Source organism: Anastrepha ludens, chromosome 2 (assembly GCF_028408465.1).
Source record: "Anastrepha ludens isolate Willacy chromosome 2, idAnaLude1.1, whole genome shotgun sequence".
Lineage (NCBI taxonomy): Eukaryota > Metazoa > Arthropoda > Insecta > Diptera > Tephritidae > Anastrepha > Anastrepha ludens.
The window spans coordinates 1,762,145-1,773,731 of NC_071498.1; the positions used below are offsets into that span (position 1 = coordinate 1,762,145).

The following is an 11,587-nucleotide window of genomic DNA, read 5'->3' on the forward strand; positions in this document are numbered from 1 at the left end:
ATAATGCTCATATTATCACAATGTAGTTTTTTGCTAAGTGGAGACATCAGTCCAAACCCTAAACACAAAATTGCAAAAAATACGCAAACGGTCGAGCAGGACATAAACTTTTATTTAAAGTGGATAGCGTCACGACGTTTCCAGTATTTTTAATTTATATTCATGTCATTCAATTCACACCCCATCCCGATAACATCAGATTATCTCTCATATTATGGCCTTCAATTTCCAACAGCGTTGGCAACAAATAATACTTGGACCTGCACTAATAAGGAAATCATTCCTCAGAACAAGCTCTGCGATGGCTATGCCGATTGCAGCAATGGACGCGATGAATCTGTAAAGGCATGTCTGTCCAATGCTTGTAAGGATGATGAATTCCGTTGCGCCTATGGGGCGTGCATACGAGCCGAATTGAAATGTAATAATCAAATCGATTGTTTCGACCGGTCTGATGAAATGGAACTTTTGTGTGCCTCCGATAATGAAATATGGGCAAAGCTACAAGGAAATTGGTGAGTTGTAATGGATTACTAAATGCTATTTAAACCAAAACCTTCGTTACTGTATATCTTTAAATTACTATTAAAGGTGGGTAAAACAGGATAATCCGTATACCAGGTTTTGTTTTGTATGCTATTTATTCTGTTTAGATATTTAGTACTAAAAGCGCTTTTCAGCTCCAAATTTATTACGCCAGAACAATTTCGGGGAATATTGGTCTCAGAGACCTCCTATCCGGCCATGGGCAACCTCCTGGCTGTTGTTAAAGCGGAGTTGTACATTTTATTTCTCAGAAAAGCGCAGAAAAGATGGAGCTTCATTTTATTTGTGTGCTATTTCGAAAGCCCTTTGGCTCCAGTACAATAGATGGAGGAGGAAGAGGGAGATTCCGCGCCATTCAATCCCCAAACTCAAAGCTGTGAGCGTGAAATTGGACGATCGGCCCACAAGCAGAAAAGCTAGGCTTACCATTTAAGAAAGAAAGAGAGTAGCAAAATTCCTATTGAATGTCACCGTTGGGACGATGGAATTAGTTCTTCCCGAGGTGAACTGAGTTCTTCGCAGTAATAGACTGACATGACTACAAGCTTTTACCATCCAGCGACTCGCTTCATTTAACCTAAATGCATGGACACCATCTTCTTCATATGCAGATCTATCGGAATAACATGCGCCAGCGCATTAAGAGCCTCCTGGTAATGGTCTAATAGCACCGACCGTTATTGCACAGGCTCTTCTTTGCATTCTGCCAAGTAAATTGATATTGTAAACTCTTCCTAGAGCTTTCTACCAAACTCCCGATGCGTATGATAAAATTGGTCGTATAACCGCCTTATACAAACTTAACTCTACGTTGGACAACTTTTTTAAAACCTTCGGTTAGACACTAGGGTCGGGCTTTTTTCCATCTCGTTCGGGGATCCTTGTTAAAAGGTTATATCCACAAATCGATAGAAAATGAAATTTTAGGAAGCTACCGGGAAACTCAACTCCTTATAGCTAAATAGAAATATTCACGCCCAAAGTCGATAAAGCCAGTGTGGCCAGACCCGGGGCCCAACGGAGGGCTAAGTTATACGTAGGTGGAAGAGTTATACAGGTAAAAAAATATTAAAAAAAGATTACCTGCGTTAGAACAAAAGTGATCTAGTGACTCTGTGAACATAATTGTAGCCAATGCGTTTTTCATTTTATTTTCTTTCTTTTTACACGTAAGGATGTATTTGAAGCACCCTTTATACTGAAAAAAAACAAAAATTATTTTACTTCAATTTCATTTTACTTACAGCACGTATGAAGAATTTGAATGTACTTCGGATGAATGTATTGATGACTCGCTCATATGCGATGGCATGCCAGACTGCAGTGATGGATCTGATGAGACGGTAAGCGTTTGTGCCAGTATGATATGCTCCGACTTCTCTTTCCGCTGCGGCTACGGTGCATGCATAAGTGTCCAACAAGTTTGTGATAAAATTTGGGATTGTGTGGATGGATCCGATGAATTATGCTCAATGAGTGTAGATACGGATACGCAGGAAGAACTACAAGAAGAAAAACGAACATCCACGCCTACTGCTTGCACTATACCCTACGAGAACTTGCATTTACAAGTCAGGCATCGTGGCACAAAGCAACTTTTGTTTTATTTGGATAAAATATTGCAAAATGAGACTGTCGAGTTCGAGTGCTCGGCCGGTTTTGAATTGGTTGGTGCGAACCATTTGGTGTGTGTGGACAATAATTGGTACCGCCAGTGGCCCAAATGCGTAGGTGAGTTGTTTGCTGTGGCTAATTTCTAAGCTGATTTTGCACTTAAAATAATAAATGAAAAATTTCGAATGCTGATTCCACAGCGTTGCATAGGTCCGAACAATGTCTGCATAATCGCACATCTTGTGATAACGGTGAATGTATTGCTGCAGCAGCACTTTGCAACGGTGTTAAGGATTGTACAGATGGTTCAGATGAGACAGCGACGAAATGTTATGGGCGCAATTGCACCGCAAGTGAATTTCAATGTAAATATGGTGCTTGCATTTCAATAGTGGCAGTTTGCGATGCAAACCAACACTGTGCGGACGGTTCGGATGAGACGCTGCTGCTTTGTACCAAAGATGAAAATGATTTCTATAACATATTGCAAGGCGGGTGTGTGTAAGTAATAGAGAGTAATTTATTGTTGTTATGCAACAACATTTGTTATTAACTGCCTTTCTCAACTTGAACCACCCACATCAAATAATCTGACGTTGATACATTTCTTCAACCTAAGAATCTATAATTCTTCTAAGACCTAGTTTTTCGTTGCTCGGTTGTACTTTTTTTTTCGTTTCAACTAAGGCTAAGGTCAGCTCGTAGTACAGCCTTTCTGTCCATTTTAAACGTAGTTTTAGCTTAAGAATCAGATGTTTGCTGTCTGCCGTTGTTGTTGTGTTAGTAGCATAAATATTACTCACACATGCAAGGGGAGTGCTACTGTAGTGACAGTCCTTGGCCGGATATAAATCTGGGTCATTCTGACAACGTAGAACCGACTGTAGTGGGAACGTCAGTTTTGGGAGCAAATATTCTATTGAATACATTCAGCATTCGATCTGTTTTTTGCTTTCTAACTTTATTTATTTATTTCACTAATTCTGGCAAATAGTTCACTTCACTTGGTGAAAAATTATTGCTTATCGCGAACTTTTTTAATCCTCCGTCGGGCACCCGGGTCTAGCTAGGCTTTTTGACTTTGGACGTGAAGCGTCGAACGACTTGAGCATCCAGTCAGCTTCCTAAAATTTGATTTCCTATCGATTTATGGATATAACCTTTTAAGAAGGATCCTCGAACAGGACGAAAAACGGCCAGACCCAGGTGCCTAACCGGGTGTCCAACGGAGGGTTAAAAATTTTATATATTACTATTTTATTTTGTACGCAAATTTTTCAAGCAATCACATAGATTGTGTAAAAAACAGATTTACAAAACAGCCAAAGTTACAGCTCTAAATTGGTATGAAACTAGTTTTGAATCTGTCTAAAATATCTAATTTGTTTTGTTTTTACTTAATTTCATTTATTACAAAAGTTCAAAGCGTTTTCATATTTTCCTTTATTTTACAACGATTGGTTTGCTGTCTGGCAAAGGGTAAGTATTCTTTCGATAGAACTCTTTCTGCTCTACAAAATTATTTTGATTGTATTTTTGAGTTTTTTAATTTCTTATTAGTTTGGAGGCTTAGAAAGGGAATCCAAAATCCAGCCAAAAATAAACATTTTTGACACCTGCTCTTCGTTGTTTTTCATCGGGGTGAAAAGGCTGCTGAAGCAGTCCTGAACATTTGCGACGTGTATGGAAAAGGCGTGCTAGGCGAGTCCACAGTACGGAAATGGTTTTCGAAGTTCAAAAATGGCGACTTTGACGTCGATGAAACGTCCTGCAACGGAAGACCTTCTGAATTCGATGGAGAACGTCTAAAGCAGAACGGTCGTCAAACCAATCGTGAATTAGCGGACAAAATGAACTGCGATCATAAAACGATTCTCAATCCTCATCAACCTTCATTCAATGGGATTTACAGAAAATTTGGGAGCCTGGGTGCCTTACGAGCTCAACGAAACAAACAGCGCTTTTTGTTTCGAATCGTCACGGGAGATGAGAAGTGGTGCCTATACTCGTACTTCAATATGAGGCAAAGAAAGGAGTGGGTGGCTCCAGGAGATACACCAAAGTCGAGAGTCAAGTCGGATCTTTATATGTGTTTGGTGGGACTGGGAGGGTATGGTGCACTGGGAAATGCTCGACAAAAAATGCCACGGTCAACAATGAGCTTTACATTGCCCAGTCGCACCGTGTGAGTGAGGCTATCGACATGGTCAAACCATACTCCATCACGCCAACAACAGGCCTCATATTAAAAAACCCAAGGAATTCTGGGCCAAAAATAACATTGAAAAGGCGAAAGTTTTTGCTGATCATTAGGAAAAAACCTGTACGCCTTGTGAATCAAATCATCAACCAGTGCTAACTAACACAAATCCCGTTGAAAATCAGTTTCCTCTTGCTTCACTGTCAGAGATTAAGCATGAAATAAGTCTCCTTAAATCCAGAAGAAACTGCTGGCTTCGTCTTATCACTGCAGAAACCTTAAAAACATTCCGCAAGAAACTTTAATTAGCATACTAGAAAGCTTCAGAAGTAATAATGATAGGAAAACCTGGCAAAAGTCCTTACGAAGTTTCATCATTCTGCAACGATTGCAGCCTTTTATTTATTTAAAACAAACGGCGTATTCCTAATAACCAGTTCGGATTTCGATCAAAACATTCAACGATTGGGCAAGTGCATAGAATCACAAGTGTAATAGAAGAAGCAACCCAAACCAGAAAGTATGCTCTTCCATATCCCGATTGATGCTCAGGCCTTCGATAAGGTTATGGCATGACGGACTACTCCATAAGCTTCCAAAAGAATTTTCGGATATTTCTAAACCATAGATACTTCAAAATAAAGTGCGATGGCATTTATTGAAGATTGAAGCCAATAAATGCCGCGGTTCCACAAGGAAGTACCCTTGGAACTATACCGTATGTGCTTTTCACATCTGATTTTTGGTCTCTAAATATAGAATAGCGGCTAACATCGCGGACGATAAGTGCATTTTATCAATCGGTGATGATGAGACTCAGTGCACTCGTAAACTCCAGCATGACGTTAACAAATTCATTGAATGGATTATGAAGTAGTGTATAAAACTAATGTAAATTTTATCAACAAGAAATTCAATATCATCTTATAAACATATCAGGCTCGCGAATCCCCCACTGCAAGACTGCGCAGTATTTCGGAATGACACTTGATGCAAAACGCTGCTGGAAAGAGCGCAATAAAATAAAATATGCTGAATTAAAAAAAATTGAATTGTCCTTTTGGAAGAAGTTCACCTACTTCTATTCAAAACAAACTTTTATAACCAAGTATTTAAGCCTGTGTGGGCTTATGGTATACATCTGTAGGGCTGTGCTAAATAAACACATAGTGGAAAAATTCAACGGTTTCAAAACATATTTTAAAAAGCGCAGTCAGCGCACCTTGGGATGTGTTAAGAAAGCTGTCTTACAGCGTGGCCTCAAGATTACGACGCCGGTATCTGAAGTTGTGCAGCTATAGTCTATGCTACATCCGCTGTTATCCATATTTTCAGTTCAGCTTTATTACTAGTCTCATTTTTGTTTTATGTTCTGTCACTTGAAAAAAAAAAAAAATAATAATTGGCGCGTACACTTCTGTTAGGTATTTGGCCGAGCTCCTCCTCCTATTTGTGGTGTGCGTCTTGATGTTGTTCCACAAATGGAGGGACTTACAGTTTCAAGCCGACTCCGAACGGCAGATATTTTTATGAGGAGCTTTTTCATGGCAGAAATACACTCGGGGGTTTGCCATTGCCTGCCGAGGGGCGACCGCTATTAGAAAAATGTTTTTATTAATTTTGCTTTCACCGAGATTCGAACCAACGACCTCTCTGTGAATTCCGAATGATAATCACGCACCAACCCATTCGGTTACGGCGGCCGCCACTGATTTCTGTTACTTACTCTTACATAATTGTGTTGGCTTTTGGCTTTAATTTCGTTCTTTACCCACGTCTCATTTTCTACTCATATCCAGCGTTAGTCGTCTATCTCTTCAACAGTATTTAAGTTCAGTGGCGTGAACCTTAATGTGAGGCCACTCTTAATGCATATGACTGTGAAGTTTTATGCGGCCTCCGATCGGCAAATGGTTTTATATGAAGTAATATTGAGGAACTAACCCACTACTATCTACCATTTGCCATTTGTTCGACTTACGAGCTCAAAGTTCAAAAGCAAGCACCATCTGCTGCATAAATAAACTACTGGACTTATATATAATAGAATTTGCGCTTTCACCTTTTATTTGGTGTTTGGCCGAGCTCCTCCTCTGATTTGTGGTGTCCGTCTTGATGTTTTTTCCCCAAATGGAATCCTAAACAAGCTACTCTCGAATAAAATAAAGATTGCATAACTGCTGAAATATTATATATCAATATCATCGCTCTATTGCCGTCAAATATTCGCACTATCCGGGTCCGCTGTACCCTGTGATGTCAGCGTTCTTGCACTTTACTTATTTGTCTGTGCAGTCTAAGTTAGTTCTTGGCACTTAGTTACCTGGTTTAAGGCAATTTCGCTATTCCATATCGTCTCTACTCTTGGTTTCAATCCCCGAGTTTCATCTTTTACCTCCTTTTATGTTTTACCTACTCACATCTCCTCTAAGTCCTTTACTTATGTGTTTCCGTCTACCACCTCTTCGTCATCTGAATTCGTATCCCCTCCTTTTGCTTCCATTAATACTTCGTTATTTTACTTATTGCAACATATTTTACTCTATAGCTCTAATATTATATTTGTCTCTACGTATATGATTCTCCTAACTCCAATTACATAGAGATGATGAAGACGAAGTATTCATCGCGTGCCTTTCGGGTGAATGCATCCCACAGTCATCTATATGCAATGGCGTACCAGATTGCAGTGATCGCTCCGATGAGACGGTACAAATGTGCGCTCACGTCAAGTGTCTTAACACAGAGTTCGCTTGCGCTTATGGCGCCTGTGTGCCCAGCAGCGCACATTGTGATGGGCAAGTGGACTGTGTCGATGGTTCGGATGAAATGCGCGAATTGTGTGAGTACGTTGAAGCCGAAAGGGCGAAACATGAAGAGGAAATCAATTTCGATGACAGTTATGAAGCGAACATTGATAAAATCGAAGCAACACAAGAAGACCGACTTATTAAGGCAATGAAAGACAATGAGCAGATAATGAGTACAAATGCTGCGAACAAGGGTATCGCCGAAAGTCTGCCATCACAACCAATTCATATGGGTGTGGCATACCGACGGTGTACAATACCTGTTGATCGTGTGGCCCTACGTGCCGTTCTTGCAGAGCAGAATGCAACTCTGAAAGTTGGCAGCCAAGTTGATATCGGCAAAATTGTCACTTTTAGTTGCGAGGAAACCTGGCAATTGGTTGAGGGGGAAGCTGAACTTTTATGCATGCCGCTCGGTGAGTGGTCTTCAATTGTACCGAAATGCGAAAGTGAGTGGGTAATAGGAAACAATTATATCACTTGGTCATAATTTCATTTACTATCCTTTATAGAACGGTGTCCGCCGCAATGGAGTGGAATTTCCACTACCACTACATGCACATATAACGACAAAGCGACTGATTGTGGAGTTCACAGCAAGCCAGGCACTAAGGCAGTTGTACAATGCGGTCAAGGGTATGAGGCAATCATGCAACGAGTGAACCTTCATTGCGGTGTGGACGGAGAATGGGATGCTCCGAGATTTAAGTGTCAGGCGAAATGTACGTTACCAGCGTCCAACCTATTTAACGAGAAAAATGAGATGTTGGTAAATATTTTTAAATTAAGCGAAAATGAGAAGGAAGCGTTGAATCCAATTTTCAAACTGGAATGCAAAGGCACCATAATTTCGCCGAAACTTGTGTTGACGTGTAAGTAAGAAACTTTAATATCTACTTGAGATTATCCTACTAGTTGTACCGGTCACGCCTTGCTGTACCTTAGTCTGGCTTATTATTAATAACACGCTGGGGTTACAACCCAGTAACCTTAACTTCTATTAGGTTTCCCTCCGAGATTTAGGTAATATCTCTTAACTCTACTTTAAGAACTTTAGTATGAACCGCAAGTCCTTGGAATTTATAATGCCGCCCATTATTAGATGGCCATCAACAAAAGAGCATTTGTGCATCGGTGTAGAGCAATGTTCAAGAATGCGCCTTGCAGTTGCCCAGTCGCTATAGTCTGCAAATTGACAGATTTGCTAAATTTTTGGGATATTGTGAAAACTTCAGTGTCAATTATCAAGTTGCTGTGATAAAAGCCCATGCTATCTTTCGGTTGCGATTTCAGTTGTAATAGCCCAAAAATGCTCAGAAGTGCTTTAAATCTGATTGATTCTCGCTCCTCTTTTGCCAACGTGTACAGTGAAATCTTTCCGCTGGAAAATATGGTCCTAGAGCCAAGCATTCTGTGCCAAGCATCTTTCAAGCGAAGCTGTATTCCATCTGTCTTAGACAGGAATTGACGGAACGAGCGATTTCCATTCCGAGCGACTGTTAGGCAGCACAACGTCATCCAGTGAAATTTAAGTACTCACTGGTCCTTGAGTGCAATGAGAAACTGAGTCTGTTAGGATTGCACAATCGCATCCAGATAACTAGGATCCCAGGACAGAGGTTTAACTGGGAACAAAGTAGCGGACGCATTGGCGGTCTCGTTATTAATAGCATCCCCGCAAGCTTCTCCAACACACCCGCAAGCTTCTCCTTGTAGGAGTGAAGAGCTAAGGCTAAAGGAGGTTAGCTGGCACTAAACTATGGGACTACGCCAGGCGATATAATTACAGAGGGGAGTACAACAAAAAGACGTTTAGAAAACTCACAACTCCCCCTAAGGATAAACTGAGAATGCTCACGGGCATTCTTACGGCAATTGTAGACTGCGCAGTCATCTGCACATAATCGTGATATGGTCCACTGATTCTTGTCGTGTCTGCGACCAAACCCTTCTCCTTGAAGGTGCTATAGAACGGAGAAGGTTGAGAGATCTCAGTCAATCGCAGGCAGGGAAAAGACACATACACATCTTGTGCGCATCATAAAATTCTACTTTACTTTTAAGTGAATTTCTACATTTATTTTAGAGAAAGGTAACAATTTTTGCAAATGTTTTTTTTTTAACGAAAAGAAGAAATCATTATTAAAAAGTCGCAACCCTATCACAAAACTTTGCCAAATTAAGATATTCCTAAGCACGTTTCATTTCACCTCCGCCTGAAAATATTATACAATATCATAATTTTTTAACTATTTTTATATTGGTGGCAACGCTGTACGAAAATAAGGCTGAATTAAAATTTTTTCAAATAGCTTTCATTTGATACAAATATTGCAGTTGATAATTGTGTATATATTTTTGTAGCTACTGGTGGCCGCCGTAGCCGAATGGGTTGGTGCGAGACTACCATTCGGAATTCAGAGAGAACGTAAGTTAGAATCTCGGTGAAACATCAAAATGAAGAAAAAAAATGTTCTGATAGCGGTCGCCCCTTGTCAGGCAATGGCAAGTCTCCGAGGGTATTTCTGCCATAGAAAAGCTCCTCATATAAAAATATCTGCGTTCGGAGTCGGCTTGAAACTGTAGGTCCCCCCCATTCCCACAAATAGAAAGAGGAGCTCGGTCAAAGACCCAAAAAGGATGTACGCGCCAGTTATATATATATATATATATATATATCGTTTTTAAACATTTTTAATTTTTTAGATAGCTGGCAATCCTATTTAAAATTATTTCTGTATTAAATTGCACTTATAGAGCAAAATATTTAGCATATTGAAATGTTTTAATTAATTTTCTTCATTGTAATTGTTTAGATAGGTGGCAACCACATTGAAAAATGTGTTCGAAAACATTAAGATTTGTTACTTAAGAGTTGTCAAAAGTGAATGCAATTAACCAAACATTGCTAAAAACTAAGCTCAAACTTGAAAGACCTTGTATTCATATATGTGAAAAGGCGTAGTCACGAGCACTTTTTGTGGATTTTATGTACTCTTGAATCCTCAAAAAATGTAATTGATTTACTTACACGGAGTTGCTGTACTTAAGTAGGGATAACGCGTTAAAGTTTTGAAAACATCTTAGACAAACTCTGAGGCGAATAGATTTAAATCCTTTTTTTTTTTTGTGTAATCACGAATATTTGTTACTCACGTTTTTGATTTTTTTTCAAATTTATTTTTATTTTCGTGCTTATTTTGTTATAAAAAAGCTGCTTTTCCCTACGTAAAGTCCTTTGACGCAGTTTTCTGCTCATTTTGCATCGCCTTACAAAGGAAGTAAATATTGTTTTGTTTTTGTTATTTTTAGCTGCTCTGTGCTTTAGTTACATTAACTTATCCTATATAGCGGCAGCAAACGATCCCGTTATGTATCGCATCCTACCAGCGAGCACACAAATTGACAGTTTCAATCAATATGAGCAACTCTCCTATAGCCATAACATCTCTCAAATTATAATGTAAGCGATTCTGATATGCATACATAAATATGTAGATTTCCATATTTGATTTTTAAACGGAAAATGGAATACTTTCTGTCCTTCGCAGAGCTGATGACTTCACTACTGACGACTTAGATCCACCAGCGATTGTTGTGCTTGTCGATTACTTTGCTCCAAACATAGCTACACCGATTTGTATGGAGTTCTCGAGGTCTTGTTTGAATAGAGAAAATGGAATGGAAGACCCTGCTGAAATACTGGCTAATAAGAGGGGAGTCGCTTTCTCATCGAACGGCTGTTTCGCTGTTGTCGGCCAAAGCGAGCTGATCTTTATAGATAAATATAAGCAGTGGCTCGAAATGCATATTCTAAGTTATAAATATCTATTATAATTAAACAAATGTGCAGATGTATACACATTTTTTAATAAAATGGATATTGGAGCGAAGTATGCATAAATGAATCTGGATCTCATCATTTTATTACTTAGCACCAAATTTGAGTAATTTAGCTTTATTTATAATTATTTGTTTTTTTTTTTTATTAAATACAGGGTTGGCCATATTAAACTGACCCATGTGATTATTAAAAAAATATGGAAAAAGAAACATTTTTTTGTGTTTCATTGTGAAAAACATTTAATTTAGTTCAAGGAGATTCGTTTACATCACTTTTTGAATATGATATCGCGCAAGTGGTCGCCCTTAGCTCGTATAGCGTAATGTGCCCGTTTTTCGGCGTTTTCCATAGTTTTGGCCAGCGTCTCGGCCGATATGGCGGCTATTTCCCGTCGGATATTGGCCTTAAGTGCGCCTAGTGTCTTTGGCTTGTTGACGTAAACCTTAGATTTCAAATAGCCCCAAAGAAAAAAGTCCGGTGGCGTCAAATCCGGTGATCGTGGCGGCCAGTCAAAATCGCCGCTTTTTGATATCAAACGGCCAGGGAACAAAGTCTTCAATAAGTTAACGGTGG

General features: G+C 39.4%; 1 protein-coding gene across 1 annotated transcript in view; it reads left to right on the plus strand.

Annotated features, from left to right (window-relative positions):
* The window catches only part of LOC128861172 (uncharacterized), a 47,200-nt gene extending 36,122 nt beyond the window's left edge, over window positions 1-11,078 (plus strand). The window contains exons 9-15 of the mRNA XM_054099101.1: window positions 236-515; window positions 1,793-2,277; window positions 2,361-2,661; window positions 6,964-7,619; window positions 7,683-8,042; window positions 10,483-10,633; window positions 10,722-11,078. Of these exons, the coding sequence (XP_053955076.1) occupies window positions 236-515; window positions 1,793-2,277; window positions 2,361-2,661; window positions 6,964-7,619; window positions 7,683-8,042; window positions 10,483-10,633; window positions 10,722-11,007 (2,519 nt within the window). The 3' untranslated portion in view covers window positions 11,008-11,078. The remainder of the gene's footprint in view (window positions 1-235; window positions 516-1,792; window positions 2,278-2,360; window positions 2,662-6,963; window positions 7,620-7,682; window positions 8,043-10,482; window positions 10,634-10,721) is intronic.
* Window positions 11,079-11,587: the final 509 nt, after the last annotated feature.